This window comes from Cryptomeria japonica, chromosome 11, assembly GCF_030272615.1.
Source record: "Cryptomeria japonica chromosome 11, Sugi_1.0, whole genome shotgun sequence".
NCBI lineage: Eukaryota > Viridiplantae > Streptophyta > Pinopsida > Cupressales > Cupressaceae > Cryptomeria > Cryptomeria japonica.
In genome coordinates, this window is record NC_081415.1 from 166,445,702 (window position 1) to 166,467,197 (window position 21,496).

The window sequence follows — 21,496 nt, forward strand, 5'->3', positions numbered from 1 at the left end:
AGTACCAAGTTAATTTACCCTCTCTTGAACAAAATCACCTCAGATGCTAAGAATGAGATCAACTAAAATGATTCCAAGGTTTCTACATGTCAGGTCTTGACGAGTGGGTAAGTTCAGTGGTTGATGTGAATTGCTGTGTTTCACTTGGGGGCTTACGCAAATGTTTGGATTATCATGAATGATACGGAATAGGTGTGTTGACAACTTAAGATTTATCAATATGGCTCTGGATTTATTTCTTACTAAAAAGGGGGGAAAAAGAATAGGGTTCAGGAAATCTATTCTAAACCTAGGAATGTAGGAAATGATGAATGGATCTAGTGGAATCAAACCAGGCAAGGTCTCACAATCAGGTATTGACACAAGCTTAGTGCAATCGTCTAAGGTATACTTAAAGATTTTCAGGCTATCACCATCAAACGTAGACACCATCCAAGTTGATGCTTGTCAATGGACGCGTAATAGTTGAAGTTATGCTTACTCAAATTCCAGTTGACCACACAAGCCGCACTTACTAGCGGCAAGAGGCTAGTGGTATGGATTAAGGATTCCACACAAATAAATTCAATAAATCTTCCACTCAATCTAACATACATGAAAGTAAATTCTAATCTAACTTGGAGGAATTGAGAACCATGAATGCAAATACAACACTTGAAGAGCAAAATCACCAACAATTGAACAATGATTAGGATTCAAATAGTTGTAGCATATACCAACAATTCTACAAAAGCTCTCTCTTACAAATGAGAGACAAGGGGGCATATATAGATTCTCTTACAAAATGGATGGCCCAGATTGATCTAAGATCAACGGTCGAGATCATGCCAACAAAACCCTAGAATTGCCCTAATTAGGGTTACATAAAAAATGGCGCCACCAACATATGGCCCAATGAAAAGATACCTAGTCATCATATAGGGAATCTTCTAGAAGATTCCTCCTTGCATCTCTCTCTCTCTCTCTCCTAGCATACTCCAAGAATCTAGCCAATACTGAATCTAACTCCTCCATGGAAATGCTAGGCAAGGTATCTTGCTGTAAATCAATCACGTCCAGTGAATCCGAGCAAGCATTCAAAGTGTTCTCCCATTCTGGCATGAGCTTTTGCGAACTATGAACATGAATCAACAAAGAGACCAAGTCATCTATCTGACTCTTCTTCTAAGAGTCCAACTGGCAAAAATACATAAATTTCATCTTGTCTCTTAATTCGGCTAAGTGTAAACCACTAGCATCACTAACATCAACACCCAATAATTCCTCAATCAAGGCAAGGATATTCATTTGAATGTCTTGAATTAATCCTTCCATCTCCATGCAACTCGATTGGGCGTTCTCATAAGTTGATTTCTTCACGGCTAGTGAACAATACCAGCCATGGAAATCATATCTATCCCCACTTTGCACAATGTTCTCGCTGACCAAGGTGGAATTAGGAATCTTCTTCAATGCCTGGAGGCGTGGAATGGTCTTGTCTTGAATAGGTTGGAATTCTTCCCAAACTCCCTCAAAATACTGGATTTTGAATATAAGTCATGTTGTCCTATCATATGTATGAACAAACTGAGTAAGGAAATCATCTGCCTGCTTTCTTGTGCTTTCAATCCACTTTTCCACCTCTGAGTGCGTACCTCTCGCTACCTCACAGTGTGAATGTATTCCATGGTCAACTGCAATAGAGGAAACAAGGGTGGGATCTCCACGCCTTGTCCCTATGCCTTGTCCCTACAATATACTCTCTGAGTCTAATATTTTCTTCTCTATACCTTTCATTCTCCGCAACCGCTCTGTCTAACCTTGCGATGATTGCCTGGAGGTTTTCACCAATCTCCTGGAATTCCCGTTCTCTGGATGTACGACCAAGGGCGACTGAAGTGATTTGGAAATCCATAGGAGTAGCAATGTCCGCTGTCACGCTTGCAATAGGAACAACAATCTGCGCAATCCGCATTCGTGTCTCATCTCTAGCTATGTGCGACAAAATCTCCGCTCTCTTGGGCTCCTTCCCCTTAGCACTCCTAGCTAGGTAGTCATTAATATTATCAATAGGCTGTACCTCTATCATTTGTTTACTTTTCTCTATACTTCTCCTCAGCCATTCAGGAATAGCGGTCATCTCCATACCATCATCGGGACATATTTCTCGATCAAGTCCTTTCAATGCCGAGATAACATCCTCATTGTCATTAGGATTATCCCTGGTCCAATCATATACCTCATTTCCCAAACTAACTTCCAAAAGGACGGTAGGGGATTTTGGTTGATCATTATTCTCATCAGGAGGTGCAGATGTCGCTGTGGCATGGAACTCCTGAGTATTCTCTGGTAGTATCACTGTGTTGGAACACTGCCGAGTCTCCTTATTCTGTTCTATTACTTCAATCACTTCGATTGATGAGACACTGGGAGGGGGTGAAGGAATGATAAGTGGAGGAATGATAGTCTTCTGTTTCTTCTTCACATCCTCAATCTTCTTCCCTCTGGCCTTGACTTCTCCTGGCGTGTTCTTCCTTCTCTTGGGAGCTTGACTCTCCTCGTCTGCATGAATCTTGACATCACTGACAGTCCTCTGATCATCCTCGGAAGTAGACTCTTCCGACTTCATACTTTCATAAGTGAAGGGAACACCCATGTCAACTAACTTATTCATCTGTATATCCACCCATAGGCGGGAGAACTTCAAGACCTCTCTCATCAATACATTCAGGTCAATCTCTTCTGACTCTGACCAATTAGGCAATAGGATTGCCTTCTTCATTTCACTCTCATATTGTAGATGTGTATGATCTCTATCATCTAATACCTGATCAGGAATGAGGAAAAGTCCACACTTCCTCATGAAATCCACTGACATTCTGGACCACATTCTTCTCTTCACTGCTTGCTCGTCCATCAGGTTAGCCCAATAATCTTCTATGTCAATCTTGTGAATGAACTTCTCTCTGCTGATCCTTCCGACCACCTTGTCTGGATCAAATCTTTCTCTCTTCTTATAGGTAACAAATCAATAGAATGCAAGCTCCTCACTCGCAGTGTTGGCGGCTATGGCGGATTGGCAAACCTCTGACGTCTTCCCAACTAAAATAGGGAATGTCATTCCTGTCATGTGCTTCTCTCTCTGGATAACATCGAACTCTAGAAGCTGTCTCACCACTTCCAACAATATCATTCTGTTGGTTGGATACCTAGGAAGTCTGTAGGGTTGAGATTGAAACCCATGAATCTTGAGGTATGTGAAAGTGGGAAACTGTATATACCACAATCCATATTTTTCTATTAACTCTGTTGCCTCCTTGGACAATCTTTTGTGGATTCCGCCTTGCAGCATTCGTATGATGTACATAGTGAATGCATCATTCACTCTCTTATAGTCTTCAATTCTATGCATGCTCAGCTGGGGGTAGCATTCATAACTCTTGAATTGTCCTTGCCCATTCCCGACTTCACCTTTGCATATTAATCCTCTGTATGAAACAAACCATGCAAGCAGGTACACCAGGTAAGAAGTCATGGCGAATGACTTGGACCGCTCTACATTCCTTAGCTGAAAATCTAGATTGTCACTTATAATCTTGGACCAATTCACTAGTGTTCCTCGAAGACAATCCTGAATGAAGTAGAACATCCATCCATCAAATATTGCTCCCTGCGGCATCCCCATCACTCTGTTGAGTAGGAATATCAAATCACTATATTCCTCCTTAAAATCTATGCACATGAGTGTCTTGGGAGCCTTGGAATGATGAGACTTAGGCTCAATCATCCACTCTTTGTTAATTAAATTCTTGCATACACCCATCTTCTTTGTGTATCTTTCTACATAATCCTCCTTGGTCACATCCTTCATGTCTGTTCCGCGTGGAATTTCGAACACCTCAGCAATGGCATCCTCAGCAAGGTAGGCGATGACAACGCCCTTAGGACTCTTGATCATTCTTGTGAGCGGATCGTAACATCGTGCACACTCCAGGATAAGCTCACTGCACTGTATGGACTGTGGAAATCCAACGGCATGGAAAATGCCACCCTTCATAATATTCGCATATGTTGGGGAAGGAACCTGATCTTTGACTCCGAACATCCGACGCTGCATCTGGTCGAAGTCTAGGAAATGCATGTTTGTATTAGCGATCTCCTTTCATCTGGATGAAATCTTAAACTCTGGATAAAATCCAGTCTTCAGTAGTTCTTTTCTTTCCTTTTATCCTGACTTTGACATCACACCTGTAGGAAGCTCGAAGTTAGACTTAAGGAAAATATTCGTAATAAAATTCCTGACTTTCTAAAGATTTAGTTAATTTAGAGCATGGAGTCAGGAAAATAATCCATCCACTTGGTAAATTTTAGCAATTAAGTTCAAAGTGTGACAACACTAAGGCCTTCCATAAAATTCATTGAATACCTCCTTATGCTTAGAAAATATGCAAGCTAAAATGCAAAGGAGTATACCGGATAAATGATGACTAAGGAAAGGTGTGAAAGATTGTGTTTTCACACAATGAATGTCTGAAGACACCTTCTGCAGTCAACAATGGAGGTCAACAATTCTGATGACAACCTGAAAATCAGACTTATAAAACATGTTGTAATCTTCAAAATGTGCATAATCTTGATAAAAATCAGTTCGGATGATCAAAACAATCATTTTCTGGAATGTATGTATGGCTTGTAAAAAATTTATTTTTGAGGACAAGTCTAAAAATTGAAGACTTCAGACTTACCAGCACCTTGCGAAGTGGTTTAAATCACTGAAAATGATGAAAAATGGCCAAGGAAACAACCCCAACCAAAATCGCCAAAAATGGTTAGGTGGCTGGAAATGAAAATTTCTGAAGACAACCGCCTAACAATGGAGTTTCAGACTTGCAACAGCGATAAAATGGTCTAAAAATGAACAGAAAACTTCATAAAACACGTCCAAATGCTAAATGCCTAAGTTGGAATTGGCTGCGCAATAAAAACTTTAAGTCTGAAAATTAATGGCAGCCATTAATGGAGGTCAAAATTTGAAGCAAACCTCAGATCTGAAGTGAATCAGCTGGCTGGAAATGATGGCAGCCAACAAGAATGCACGAAAATCATCAAAATGTGGCACCAAATCACCTTCCAAGCAAAATTGAATTTTTTCCAAGCATGGCGCCAAAATGGAAATCTGAAAATGATGTCAATGGCAGCTTAGATCTATAGTATTGAAGGTCTGAACAGCAAACAGAAATGGTGGAGGAAAAATCGCCTAAGTCTCCAAACATGAAATTGCCAATTTTCACCAAAAAATGCTAAAGTTTGAAAAAATCGCCAAACTTAGCAAAATCGAAATTCTAAAACTGGTCTTTAATGGTAGCCAAGAGGAATAGATCAGCAAGCTAGAAAAAATGGAGGAAAATAAATCCTCAATCCCACACTTCACAAAAACGCCTTGCTAAAAATTCGCCCAACTTGGAGAAAAATCGCTTTAATGGAGACACCTGGTAGAAATAATAATAAAATAATGCTAAGTCTCCTCTCATATACTTGTTTTCACCTTTCACTTTCACCACACAAACAATGTGGGATAAAACACTTGTATAAATACTTGCTTGGTGAAAACCTAACTTGCTTCTAGAAGGTTCAAATATTAAATGATTATTGCAAGTTATTAAATTTTGCTTTTAAATTTTAAATAATCATTAATAATTATTTAAAAGCAATTAAAAATGGGGCTTACCTATAAAAATATTGCAAATTAAATCCAAAATAAGCCTCGAGGGGAAAATCTATACAGGTTGGGATTCAAAAATCCCTTTAAAAATCATTAACATGTCAAAATTTACCTCATAAGGGAAATTCAACCCATGCTTGGACAAAAATCCATGCATAACTTTATCAAAATGCACACAAAAAACCTCCCAGGGGAAAATCGATATGAGCTTGGACAAAAATCTAGACAAAAATCCACTCTATTTGCAAAAAATCATCCCCAGGGGAAATTCGATGGTAGTCTGGATTGAAAAATCCACACTCCAAACTCACTTGACTTGGAAAACACCTCCCTGGTGGAATTTCGACCTTAGTTTGGATGAAAATCCGGACTCAAAACTCTTCAAAAATATTCCCAGTGGAAAATCGATCCCTGTCTGGATGAAAATCCAGACAAAAATCCTTACAAATGCTCTCAAGGGAAATTCGATCCTTGTCTGGATGAAAATGCGGACAAAAATCCTCACTTAGTTGTCACAAAAATCTTGGTGGAAAATCGACCCAGGCATGGAATCATCCGCACTCCAGTCTGCACTTCTGGTGGAAAATCGATTGCAGTCTGGATAAATCCTGACACTTAGCCAAATTTTAGCACTTTCAGGGGAAATTCGACTCAGGTATGGATAAACAGTGGGGGAAAATAGTAGCCAGTATGGATTTCAGGGGAAACCCATGCGTAGTGTGGATTTTGAGTGGGGGAATGGGTTGGGTAGTCTGAAATGTGAGGGGAAAAGTACCTCTAGCATGGAATTTGACCCTTTAACCCTTGGAATATGAATTTCCCTTAGGATTTTATCATTTTAACCACTCAAAATCACTTAGAAACATTAAATTTGACTGGACTTAGGCTAATTTTCCAAAAAGATGAGCGAAACGCTAGGAAAATGTTGGAATAAAGTGCGAAATCAATTTAAATAATACCTTGGGAGCGAGAAAACAACTCTAAAAGGTCTGTGAATATCTTGGCACTTTAAAATCACTGATGCGCGTGTTTAAAAACACGTTAATGCTCAAAAGGTCTACACTTAGACAAAATTTAGGATCATTAAAATATCAACTTTTCGCAACTTGATCCTATAACTTCAAAAACCCTAGACGGCACTAGGCATGATCAAATCTTCGAGACTTGGGCACGGGAAACGCAAAATTGCCCACTAGGCAGCCAAAACCCTAACCTAACAACACAAAAAGCTGGCAAAGAGGGGGTCCCCGTTAGCAATGGGGCGATGTGTGAAAAGGTCACAACAGGTTCTATAATGTATAAAATGATTGCTTGAACAGTTTTATCATATGAATTGAAATTTCCTATATTTTAATAATTTCCCTTTTTTTTAATAGCTGTGCCTTCATGTCCTCTTAAATGGCCTCCCAAAAAATCTGTCCCTGAAATGCACCTCCTCATCCCCTACCATCCTTGTCTTGGAAACTTTGTGTAACATAGGGTTATACTTACGATCCAACCCATCCAACTTTCTTTGTTGATCAAATTGGATTGAGGTAAATGAGATGACACTTTCATTTTTATGTTCTTTGATTGTGACTTCATATGTGAGCACTTATTGTTGGACAAAGAAATTGAATTAAGCATAGTGCTAATTTTTATATTTTTCCCCTAATTGAATTGTTTAACTTATGTTGTTCATATTCCTTTTTAAGAAAAAGATAGGAATGTTTGTAGTTGTGTAGATACAAAAGCAATGCCAACCTCGTCTAATACGCAGATTAAGATGATGCACAATTTTCAATAGAATTTCTATTTTTCAAAACCATCTTGTTGGGACTGTAAAATGCATAGGTATTTTAGGGCAAATTTATTTATTTGGTGATGCATTTTACTTGCTAGGGTTCAAAATTTTCAAAATAATATACCCATTATACCTTAGTTTCCCCTTTTCTTCTTTTTCGTTAGTGATTGGTTCAGTAGGTTTCCCGGTTTTTTAAAGGACTTAACCATGTGTTTTCAATCATATGGTTATCGGCTCCGTGCCCCTATTATTATTTGAAAATTTTAGTTAGTGTAATCCTTAGCCATCATGGTGGAATTCACCCAAGTTTATACATTGAAGTGTTTGGGCCCTATTTTAATGTCTTTTATATCCTAATACACGGCCCCCTTTTAGTCATAACATGCTTGCACGTGCCTTAATTGGACCCTTAAGTGATTTATCGCAGATTCGCAATCGTCATGGCAACCAGCTGAGGCAAGCTATGATCTGGCGATGTAGCCACAAGCAGTCACAACAATTGTTGGGCCGCATCTTCGCAGCTAGGGGATAGCAGCTGGGAGTTAGTATGCGAAGTGGCGAGAAGATGACACGTGTTAGGTGGGACCGATGAATAAAAAGTTATTTGTTACATATATGGCCGGATCACATGATTGCAGCAGTCAAGGAGAACCGCTAGTTAGACTTGTGATGCCGTGATGAACTGTTGAAGGTTGTAAAAAATGTCAATTTGCATCATTGCGACGATCAAGGCTAGCACTTTTCATGGCTTGCGAAATTGTGATAGGTTGACATGTGTCTAGTTCGGTTAGTGAGAAATGAAGGTGGCTGCTTGATCTCACAGTAAAAATACAACATGTCTAGCTCAGAGGGGTTGAACGAATAGTTTCCCGCCATGTCGTGCCATGTTGGAATAGATAATGCTGATGGACACAAGTCAAAATCTTTTGACTCCGCTATTATAATTGTTGCATAAGAAGATCGATGACTGAGGTTCAAATTTTAAAATGTGCACGGCTAGTTGACATTGATTGTTCAATTCATGCGAATTAAATTTTGAAGGGATGGCGCCGTCTACTGCAAGGCAACATAAATCATTGGAGCTGAGCAGAGATCCTGGTGCAGACATTTTTGACTAGATCACCAGGTGATTTGTAATAGTGTTTGAAAAGCAATAAGTTCAGTTTTTCTGTTGTCTGAAAGCTTGTGGTGTGGATTTGGAAGTTCAAGGATTTTTTGTGCTAAGTTTAGAATTTCAATTGGTTGTCCTAGTTCTTGCTTTACTTAGGGTTTGTCGCATGAGTAGGGAAAAACCGGTCGAGTCTGGGGGGGCTGCTAAGAAGCAGCAAGGTGGCAATTACAACAGGATTTTCTTGACCTACTTCCTGGGTGTTCAATTGCCCAATCTGCCAATGAATTTTACTGGGGTGATGAGTGCCAAAATTGTAGAAACCTTGATATTCCATCTTCCAAGTGGGTGTTCTTCCTCCAAAAAGGATGTCAAAATCAACTATTGCTTGGACACTTTAAAGGTTATAATCTTTAAATGAAATATCTCCAAAATGGACGCCCACCTTATGTTGAAAAGGATACTTTATAAAAAAATATCAATAAAGTGCATTATGCTGTCCAAAGTAAATAAGTGAATAAAAATTAACTTTTTCTTCCTAAGGCGTTCATCTTGCCTTATTAATAATTCAGTTATAAAATATTTTTCCTCAACCATGAATTCACACAACATAAGCTCAGACTTGCCAAAATAGCTCCAAAAATGCTAGAAGACCAACTGCTCAAACTGACTTGCCGGAAATAGCCATCTGAACAGACTTGCTGAAACCTTGCTAAAAATAGCACTGCTAAAATTAGTACTTACTAAAAGTAGCATACTGCTAAAAATAGTAAGTGTGTCCAAATGCATTTTAACCACATTTTGATTAGCCGTCGCAACTTACTAAAAATAGTAAGTCCGGAAAAGTCTTAAGATTCATTTGCATGTCACACCATCGAGAAGCTCTCTGAAAACCCAGAAAAATAAGCTATCCTCGCTCCCACTTACTAAAAATAGTAAGTATACCAAACTCCACTGATTTCTACGCATGTACCATCATTGGGAAGCTTTCTAAAAACCCAGAAGGAATCTAGAATGAAAACTGTAGAAATCCAACATGCAAGCTGCCAAAATTGCCTAAACATCCTCCTAGAAAATAGGAAACCCTAATTTTGCCTCTGACTGACCAACGAGTCTTGAGATTGGCCAATAGTCCCCAAAACAAACTAGAACGGAAAAGGGGACATTACAGAGATTGAGGCTGGATGAGTTTGATGAATTTGTAAACAAAAATCCTATTTAGTATTGGACTAGAGCATGGGACATGAATCATCCGTCTCCCTGTTTTGTTTGTTCATCCAATCCTTCAGCTCCTGGGGAAGAAAGAGTATCATAGAATACCCCCACTGGTCAAGAAGCTGGTAAGGCCAAAAGCAGAAATGCCAAATGGGCACTTTGATCACAATTGGGGTGATTTTTTCTATTTTGATGATTTCACTTTAATAAGAATTTATGGATGTCCACAGCCACCCCACTTGCTACCATTGTTTGTTGCTGAAAGGATTGCTGCCATAGAATTCTTTTGGCAGATGTTGTTAATTGGAAAGGAATATTTGGAGGAGAAAAAGAGGTATTTTCTTGCCTAGACTTATTTGTATTTATGAATTTACTTTTAGCAAAGAAGTCGTTGGATTCTTTGAATAATTTCCTTAGACAATGCAAAATGGGCACAGGTGTAAATAGGTTTTGTGATCTGAAGGTTTTATGGGACATATGGTGGAGAATGCTGAACAGAAAGAATGTATATCCTCATGAAGCCTTATATGAAGAAGATATTATTAGAAATTGGATGCATAAGGCACAAGTGCACGCCATCAAGCAAAAATGGATAAACTTAATAAGAGCAGAGAAGCTGAAAAGGGAATGTGATCCCAATTTCCCTGGTTTCTAACATGACTTGCCGCCACTAAAAAGGATCTAGACAATGATGGAGAATTATGATAAATTGTGTGGCAAGCTTCCTCAGCTCCAAGAGTAGTCAACATTACCTCAACCTCCCCCATAGCAGTAAAAGATGAAAGCAATTGCAATAGGAGGTCAAGAGGAGGAACCCCCATCAAAGAAACAAAAGATTGAGCCTCTAGTGGCATGTTCAATCCATGAGGAGACTGGAAATAGTGAGGCAGGTGAAGAGGTGGATCAACCTACTCAAAGGTTGAGAGAGCAGCTAAATAGAGGGCCCGGTGATGGCATGGAGCTGTACAAGGATCAGCCTCTTGGTAAATTTGTTGATGAAAGATTGATTGCTGCTCAGCAATTCTTGGATGATGATGAATTCCTTCAGACTTAGGAGTTCAAAAGTTTTTTGGTGAGATTAAAAAGAAAAGAAATAAACAAGAATTTAGAACAAGAAGGACAGGGGTCAGGCCCTGATGGGCAGAATCAAGCTGCACTGGCCACATTACAGAGTTTTAATCCAGATGAAGTAAAGTTGTCAATAGAGGAAGCTAGGAAACTGGTCATTCATAGTGGCATGATATTACTTCCTGGATGAGTCTTGAAGTCCTCATTTATTATTGATCAAGTCCGGAACCAAAAGGATCCCATTTTTTCATTAGAATTTGAATTTGGTCAATTTATGTCTGGATCTGGTTTTAATCCAGAGTCAAAAACTCTAGCAATTTGGGCATTGGCCCCAGCCACACAGAAACCCCATGTTATTGAAATCGGGGAAGAAAGAAGAGGAAGTGCCATTATAAAAACTGTGAAGAACACTTCAGCTGTTGAAGTAGCCAGCATGGTATCCCATGTTGCCATTTTAAATCAGGCTGTGGCTATTGAAAAGGAGAAGAGGTTTAAGGAAATGTATGATGATCTGATTGCTATGTCTAAAAAGTGTGATGAATTGTATATAGCCAATGCAGGATTGAGGGAACAATTATCACACTATGTCATGCAGCTTCGTTCTCCAACACAGGAATTTCAAGTTGCAGAGCAAAGTCCAGCCCAATTAGCAGTAGGAGGGGATGTCATACCCCAAAGTGCACAAAATGAATTGAATGAATATGCTGGAAGAATAGAGAAGCTGGAGGAGGACGTGGTTGAAAAAAGTGTAGATGCTTTGATGAAAGTTTTTGATCACAGGTTACAAAAGCTAAAAATGAAACTAGATGTTGTGCATTCTAGTTACTTCTCTTTGTTGCAGTTTGAAAGATGATTTTTTAAAACCCTTGTATGTTAGATGGTCTCCCAGGTCCGGTTTAATGGAGACTTTAGAAGTTGTTGCAGAATACATGGATGACTTGCCTGTTAAAATTAGAACCAGAAATAACAACTAATTAAGAGCAAAGTTCAAACATTTTTGGATTTAGAGTATCCTCTTATCCCTGAAATAGTGGATAAAGAGAAAAATATGAAGAGTTTGGATAATTGGACTTGGGAATTTGACTTGATTTTGTCAGTGGTAAAAACATTAATAGTAATTGATGAAGAAATTCATATGATAAAATGTTCAAGTTTGAAATTAGTTATGCCAAGTTCATATCAGATGCAAGAGCCATAACAGACGCTAGTTGGAAGGAGGCTGTTGAGCAGTTGGTACAGCTGAAAAGTTTTGAGTGGCCAGATGAGTTCGAAGTTAATGAGTGGGAAGGTTATACAAAAAGGAAAAGTAAATGAACCAAGCGAATGAAAAGGGATCCCACAGTTTTGAAATTTTGGCTCTTTGTAGAGTTTGTTACATTTGTGATGACAGGGCCATAAACAGACTTCAAGGAGAATGATTGGTTACTTGAATGGACACCTTGCCAGGCTCAGCTAATGCCATGGGTGTACCATGCAGTTAGGAATGAAGCTGGCAATCAAATTGAAGGTGATAGGTTGAGTTTAGTGCCCTTGCTCTTCTCCAACTGCCTTTCTTTGCAGGTTCTTCATTCAGTTTGCGAGAGACACATCACAAAATGTTCGACTTCTTGTTTTAAGAGGTTGCAGATTTGGATTTCCTATTCCTTCAGGATGTTCAAGATTAATAGATCTCGCAGGTTCGTATGCCTTGCTGGAGATTAGTGAGGATAGGGATGGAGTGTTTTGTTGTTATGATCTGATATTGTAAATGATCCGAAGCTTGTTGCATTCCTTGTTCTATAAAAGGAATACCAGGATCATGTATTAATCCTTCTGAACAATGTTATCATTTTGAGAGCATAATAGAATAGTGTTGGTTGCTTATGGGTCATAGTTAGAACTTTTACATTGTATGAATCTTCAGATATAAATAGAAAATCTGAGTCAGAGAGATTATGGATACCATATTGTTGTCTCCAAATTGTATTCAAAGATTTATGTGAATTCAATATAAAGTATGTTCGAGTTCATCTGTCTGTTGGTTGTGGATTTTTGTTAATGATTTCTAGCTTTCTTTCAAGGAAAGAATTAAATGCTTGAAATGGTTAACAGTGAATATGAGAATAGGGTTTGGATTTATAAGAATGACATATGGTAGTGAGGGTTTGATTAAATGCAAGGCATTATCTAATAATCTGGTTCTGATTTCCTTTCATTTGTTAAGGGAGAGTCATTTGATTTATCTTGTTTTACTCTGTCGCCCATTGGAATAGGCACCTGTCTTGAAATGCAGCCAAGGTATCATTGGGAAGCAAATCTGAAATCCGAATCATCTTTACTTTTCTGTTTTAGGAGTTCGAGTAGATTAGTGACTTGCCCCCAATTGTTAACCAAAGATACATGCCAAGTAAAAGATCAAATGAGATTCACTTTGTTGCCCTTGGCACAAATTCATTGGGAAAATCTGCCATACATCTGAATATGCTAAGTTACAAGAATGCTTGAAGGTACACCCGCCTAAGTCTGGCAGATACTCGAAGTGTAGGAGGCTTGTAAGCCTTGTTCGTTAGTCACTGAGTTTAGTTGTCCAAAGATATGTGATGGCAACCCTTAGGATTTTCTAAAACATCGGTTGGAACCACTAACACATCCTAAAGCCATTTTTCTATGAAATAAAACACTAAATTCCTGCTTAATGGACATAAATAATTAGAAGTGTCACCTAGCATGTTTGTTACATTATTGTTTTATGCCTTTAACTTGAGATAAGTATGGCCTCTTGATACGTCATCCTGCCATTTTCATGAGATTGGAAATGCACTATAGTGTCTGCCGATGTAGAAATCCCAGAATACTAGTTTTTCTGATATTGCAGGACGCTGATCTTACTCCTCATAATTATGGGGCTCGACTTGTGTCTCACAGTGGTATCAATCTGGGATTTGTTAAGTAAATGTAAGTCTCTACATCAGAAGATGTTGAGATGCAGTGGCTGAAGTGTGCTTGATGTTTCTCAAAATTTCAGAAGTAGTTTGGTTACTTTTACATTAGCCAAAGAAACCTCTCTCTTGTTCAATGCTAACATGAATAGTTTGTTACTTCAGTGTGACTATGGTGTGAATATTTGTTTGAACCTGACTATAAATAATAGTGATTGAAAACAATGTTCTTTCTGAAATGATCTTCTGCTGATTAGATGCATTCCAGGGAGGGTGCAGGAGACTGTAGCTCCTGTGTAGCTGTGATGTTGGAGCTTGCTCGAGGACTTTCACATTGGGCTCATGGATTTACGCATTCTGTTATTTTTTTGTTCAATACTGGTGAAGAAGAAGGCTTGGATGGGGCACACAGCTTTATCACACAGGTCTGAATTTAACGATTCTTATTTTAAATTATTATATCCTTTTGGATGAATCAAGACTTGTTGACAAATTGCCATGTAATTTATTTCTCCTGAATAATAACAGGGAGTACTCCCGCTGAACCTGAAAATATTTCTTATGTGTGTCCTTAACATTAGCTTTTTGTAAATGTCGCTGATAATAAATTTTCATTTTTAAAAAAATTTCTGATTGAGAAATAAATTGTGCAGTATATACTTTTTTGCAGCATCCATGGAATTCTACAATTAGAACTGTAGTTGATGTGGAAGCTATGGGTATAGGAGGCAAATCCAGTTTGTTTCAGGTTTGTGAATTTGATTAATTTGGACTACAATTTGCATAATTTTATGCATTATTGTCAAGTATATCCATATAGAAGCACATAGAGGAAAAGGAAAGAAAGGATGTAATCATTAGAGCTGTTCCATGTTATAAATGGGTTTATTTATATTGTTAAGCTTCATACAAAAAGAGCATTACATCCTTTACTATTTTTGAAATTAGATTAAAGAGAGTGTTAGTATGTGCTTTAGTTTTGAATAATTTATCCGCTAATTCCTTGTATTTCTGCTCCTTTTGAATTCTGCTTTCCTGTGTTTGCCTGTATTTGCCATTTATGCTTTTTTCCTATGATTTCACTATTTTTATTTGCTTCTCATTTTACATTTGTTAACTATGCTCCAATCTTTTCTGGATAAGAAAGGATAGGTTTCATTTCATGATGCTTTGGTTACTCCACCTCTGGAAAGGAAACTGTTATAGATTCTCCATTGATCTTTGAAGTGTTCATCATTTTTATTAGAATTGATTAGATGGCAATCCTAAGAAGTCATAACAATTTTTTCAGGAAATGTATCATATATCACACCAGAAAGCGTGGTAGTTATATCACTTGAGCATCTGTGTAAATGTTATTCAAATTTATATTCAAATCTAAGTAGTAGGATTTTTTATATTCTTTTACTGTTATTGACTGTTGCTTTTTATGTTTCAGATTGCTGTGGACAACATTGATTAATTTCTATATCATCTACAGCACTTCACACGGCATCTACTTATATGTGATGCCCACCGATCAAGGCATGCCTTGGCCAGACATGTCTCTTGACATGTCCAATCAAGACATGTCTTGATCGGTTCATAGGCATTGCTTCAATGAAGCGCTTTACCGATAACTATCGGGTTTAAAACAAGTGCTATACAATGTTTAATAACCGATACCAATTTGGGTCACGTTAAGTGCAATTAACATTATCAACCGATAACAGATCGGTTCATGACAAATGCTATTACATTAACAACCGATAACTAATCGGTTCATGACAAATGCAATTACATTAACAACCGATAACAAATCGGTTCATGAGATTAATACGATAACTATCTATAGTTATCATATGATAACATCAATCGATGCTATCATATGATAACTATGATAGTTATCATAAATTCGATCTGTTCTATTGCAATCACAGCATATGAAATATGGTCATGGCATGATCGATTAATGATGTTCACATATCGAACTGTGCAATCTGATGTTTGGATTGTGGAATGCATATAATCATGAAGTCTAACATTAGCTTGTAGTTATATTGATAAGGTAGATGATTGAATGAGAGATAAATGAAGTCTCTCATTCAATCATTTATCTTACCGAAGCTACTTAGTTTCAACAATCTGAAAAGCCAAAACCAAAGACTTGTCTTATGAAAGGAAGAAAATCTAAAATCTGAGCCTCTGCAAAAAGAGACAAAGAGTCATTATCTGTTAGAAACAATTAATCTTGTTTTAATATGCATAGCTAGATCATTGTTGAAGTTATTCAGTGCTCTTAAGCATAGCAGAGTTATCCTATTAAAATGCTATCTTGCATCTGTTCTCTAATGGAAGTTGATAGTAGACGCCCATGCCATATGCCATTGCTCTTTCTCCTAATGCACATGCTAAACAAGTTGAAATCTGATAATACACCTCAAATACCACCTATCTATTTGGGACATGAAAGGGAAGTTGATGATGTGCTCCAGAAGCTCCCTCAATTCTGATTAGAGTTCCCTGAGTATATAATAAAACAAACTCCCTACAGCTTTTATTGAATTTAACATCTGAGGAGAAATCCTAAGGCAATCAGCCTGATGGATTGCAGTATAAACAGGAGGACTCAATGAATGACAGATCTAAATGTAATGACTGTAATGCTTGTGTTTGTTCAATCTTGCATGATGAACATGGATTGGCCCTTGAACATGAGGATTGCATAGGTGAAATAGATGCTGGTTGAAAGTTAAAGTGAAAAAAATACAATCTGTCAGATACAAGGTCATGTAGTAGTTAGTGTTTACCTCTGTTCTTGCACTCTGTCTTTTTCTACAGCTGAAAGGCAATAATTTTGTCTTTATTGGAGATCCACCTTTTATTGGCAGCTTAGGAAGGTAATGGATAATAGAATAGAAATTTATTAGGTCATAACAGTTTGACTGATTTTTAAGGTCTGTAATGGCAAATGTTTTGTAAGGCTCATCATTTACAGTGCACTACATATATTTGGTTTGCTGGTTTAAAATGTTCTGTACTAAAGGATTAAGGTCATTTCACATGTATGCACACTATTTTTTTTTGGATTGAGAAGTTACTATTTTGTACTTCGATACTGATGTTGTTAATAGAACTTCCTAGAAGCATGTTATCAATCTTGTAATACAAATATACAGTTCATGAAGTGTTTGTGAAAATCTATAGAATATACCATACAGAGCTTACATGATTTGATCTGCACACCCTCTTCACCTTGTTTTTTTCTAGTTTTCCGTTTAGGAAATTAGTTCTAGGCTTACATGATTTGATCTGCACACCCTCTTTACCTTGTGTTTTTCTGATTTTCCTTTAGGAAATTAGTTTTAGCTGTATTGTGATACTGTTGTTTTTAGAATTTTAACATTCCTGCCTGGGTAGGGCTTTAAGTTGAATATATTTTGCATTTCATATTTCTTTCTTGAGATCATGTCTTGTTTGTTTCTTTTATGATATTATTTAGATAGTCATTGATGTTTTATGCATCAGGCTGTGATTCTAGATATGCTAATTTTTGTGTTCTGATCTTATCATCACATCCAAAGCAGATTTATATTTCAGTTGATCCCAATGTTTTATATTTATTCTATATGAAGTTTTAAACAGCAAGGCCATTCTTGGTTTGGAGCAGGGTGGTCCCGATCCTTGGATTGTGGAAACTTTTGCTCGTGTGGCTAAGCATCCATCTGCACAAATATTATCCCAGGTAAGATGTTATTTCCTTATTTGTGGTTTATTAGTATATAATTTTGATCCTTTAATTTTTGATACCCTTTCACATTTCTGTTTCTGTGAACTCAAAGAATTATCCTTCGAATTATCTTTAATTCACAGACTAGGAAATGTGAACAATGAAGGATATGAGAGGTGTGAAATAGGTATCAATTGCTAATTTATTAGTATAAAAACACATGTTGTATATTGAAAGAGGTATCAATTGCTAAGTATATAGCAGATATTGTGACACTAATATTGTTGGAGTTTGAGTTTAGAGCACAATTGAAAATCTTGAGTACATGCAGAAATATAATGTAGTTTGTACCGTGGGTTAACAAGAACCCAAAAAGATGCATAGTTATGCATGAAATATATTAAATGATGAGATCTTGGGCATCAAAATTGTTGTGTTTTAGATTATCCATCTTGTACCATCAGATGAAGAACACATCAAAGTTAACATTGATTTCATTTATTGCCTTTCTAACACAATAAGTTATTTCAACATTTTCATAAACTATTGATTGCTGCGGAAAACATTGTGGAAATTCATCAGTTTAACAGTTTTCCTCTAAATTTTAATCTCACTTTATTATGCATTGAAAAGGATTGGATTTTCATTCCTCGTGGAGATACCACAAAAAACATTTGTTATAAACCTAGAGAACATTACCTTCCATAGGAATCCCTATTTTGATTGTTAATGATACTATTGGTTCTTCCTACCATGTGATTGACAGGATCGAGCTAGTGGTTCCTTGCTTAGTTTATAATTCTATAGGCATGTGATATTTCCCCTTACTTACTTTTAATTTGTTGTGAACTGTCTTGCCAATGATCAGAATATACATAGGGCTTTACAATCACCATCTAAGGGAGGTGATTAAAATTAAACATGACAGCTCCTATTGCATGTACATGGGCTAATTTGAACAATTTCACTCTTTTTAAAAACATTTCTTTTTACTTTTTAGTGGTACACTAGATTGCGTTCTCCTTGCCTTATGTGAATGAATTATTTCATAAAATGTTGTATTTGGCAATAGCCATGTGAATGGTTCTCGGGAAGGATGCATATGCTTTAAATTCCCGTGAACTTATATATAAGTGTATTTGAATGAAGGGAGAGACAGGGTGAAACCAGTTAACAATATTTCATTATTTAGAGGGTTGTATACTGCAAATTGCAGTTGTAGTAAAGTACATTAAAATAACAAAAATATAAGGTCCTTTGCTTGGGACAGGTTGCCCACTATCAGTATAAGTAACTAACAACATTCTATTCCTCAAGGAGATACCAAGAAAAAATTCATCATAAGTTTAGAGTACATCATACCCTTAGTCTATCAATTATTAGTCTAATCCATACCAGTTAGGGAAGAACTATAACCATCAAAGGCTTCCATAATAGTGTCTGTTCCTATTGTTATTGACACTATTGGTCCTCCCTACCATATGCTTGACAAGCTTGAGTTAGTGGCTCCTTGCTTTGTGTTATAGTTTCATTTAGGTACATGGTGCTTTCCCTTAGTTACTGTTAATTTCTTGTGAACCCTCTTACCAATGATAGGAATACACATAAGATTTTACAATCACCATATAAGGGGACCACCTAACATGTGATCAAAATTAAACAATAAAGCTCTTGTTGTATATACATGGGCTGATTTGGGCAACTTCACTCTTTTTAAAGATTTCTTTTTAGTGGCACACTAAATTGGTTTTCTACTTTTCTTTGCTTCATGTGAATGCATTATTTCATAAAATATCAGATCTGGGAACAGCCATACAAATGATCTAAGTTGCCAATCCCAGCATGGCAATAGGTACAGGTTTGGGTTTGCCAGTACAGCATTTTTTATTTCCTTGGGTATGGGTACAAGTCCATATATTTATATACATATATTTTTATGTATATATACATATGCCTATGTGAACATATACATATATATTAATATTACATATATACATAAATGCACACACAAAAACAATAATACTGCATTTAAGTATAAATGACCCATAGGCTGAAATTTTCATAGTTTTTTATGATATAAGTGCAATATGAAAAAAATGCCAAATATTCATATAATGTCCACATCCAACATTCTATTTATTTCTGAATCAACACTTTTAACATAGAAAGGATTTATCCATTTTGGTCTCTTGACTCTCTTCCCAATTGTTCATGCCCCCTCAATTGATTTATGAGGAAAGGCCAAAATTATAAGGATGTAAAAACACAATACACTTCTTTTTTAGTTTTAAATGAGGCATATTGGCACTAATTCATAATAGGAATGTAAAGGTGAGATCAGAAAAGTGAAAACACAAGTGATCTTGTAATACAGTGCTCTGCACATTTCTAAATAATTGTAAATTGGAATATGGAAATCTTCTGCAAAGATTAGATAGTTAACTCTTCTAGGAAGTAATACAAAAAGAATATTTCACCTAAAAATTTTTACAAAAAATATTACAGAGAATGATTAGCAAAATATTCGATAATTACTAAGCAGCAAAAGCATCCTTAAATAAGAGTTATAATGCTTTATCCAAAAAGGATCAGAGGGAAAACTAATAAAGCAATTGTTTAAGAGCTTAATGAAAAGGAAAAAGAATATTCCTAAATCTATCCTAAAGACTAAATGACCATCATAACTGTTGAATAGTCATTAGTGAAAAGGCACGGGTATAAAAAGGATATAATTAAACTAATTGTTGTGAGGTATTCACACATCGCCCCATCACAAATGGGCACCACCACTTTTTTCCTGCTTTCTAGGTCGTGTTAGTGTCCTTAGCTATTAGTCTTTGCATTAGAGGGGTATAGGTCGTCAAGAAGTCAAATGGCTAAGAGTCAAGTAGATAGTCTTGCATGAGTATGAAGTAAGTTTATAAAGCCTAGATACCATGAGTTCAATTATAAATGAAGAAAGATTGTTAATTAGAGGGTCACTTCAAGTGCTACTCTTGGGGAGCAAACTTCACTTCATGTACACTCCTTATGTAGCGAACTTCTTGCACTTCTCCCATAGAGCGAAAATTCGCTCTAAGACCTCATGATGTTCATGTATTGAAGTCAAGAGTGTAGGTGAAAGTGAGCAAGGGAGAGTTTAGTCTTGATTTGAAATCCACCTCATAAGCACAGCCTCCAGAATAACTTCACAACTTCACATTTTGGAGCGAACTTGAACTTCATGAGTTGCACTTTTGAAGCGAACTTCGTGAGTTGACAAATTGGAGTGAATTTTCTACTTCTTGAGTTCAAGATTTGGAGAGAATTTCCTACTTCATGAGTTCAACATTTGGAGCGAATTTCCTACTTCATGAGTTCAACTTTTGGAGCGAACTTCATGAATGAGAAAATTGGAGCGAATTTCTTCTTCAAAGCTTCATGAGTGAAATGGAAGATAAAGAAATGAAGGAAATTTGGGACCACTTACTTCATGTTCAAGCATTCATAAGCGAACTTAATGACTTGGCATATTGGAGCAAACTTCATGACTTCACCTTTTGGAGCGAACTTCATGACTTCACCTTTTGGAGTGAACTTGATGACTTGGCATTTTGGAGCGAACTTCATGACTTCACCTTTTGGAGCGAACTTCATGAGTTACACTTTTGGAACGAACTTCATGACTTAGCCTTTTGGAGCGAACTTCATCAATGAGCACACATGAGCGAGCCTACATGAGCGAAGATGAAAGTGAAACGAAGGATGATTGATGACACTTGCCTTGAATGGATTCAATTTGAAATGAACTTCATGAGTTGATGATTTCAAGCAAACTTCATGAGTTGACAAGTTGGAGCGAACTTCATGACTTAGCATCTTGGAGCGAACTTCATGACTTCACCTTTTGGATCGAACTTTGCAAAATGAACTTCATGAAGCAATGAAATGGAGCAAACTTTATACAAAATGCACTTCATGAGTTAGGGAAATGGAGCAAAATTCATGATCAAAG

At 37.0% G+C, this 21,496-nt stretch overlaps 1 protein-coding gene across 3 annotated transcripts in view; it reads left to right on the forward strand.

The window, feature by feature from the left end:
• The window catches only part of LOC131032482 (uncharacterized), a 227,653-nt gene that overhangs the window by 15,344 nt on the left and 190,813 nt on the right, over positions 1-21,496 (forward strand). For all 3 annotated transcript variants that reach the window (XM_057963474.2, XM_057963475.2, XM_057963476.2), the window contains 3 exons: positions 14,062-14,218; positions 14,464-14,541; positions 17,443-17,517. In XM_057963474.2, coding sequence (XP_057819457.2) covers positions 14,062-14,218; positions 14,464-14,541; positions 17,443-17,517 — 310 coding nt within the window. The remainder of the gene's footprint in view (positions 1-14,061; positions 14,219-14,463; positions 14,542-17,442; positions 17,518-21,496) is intronic.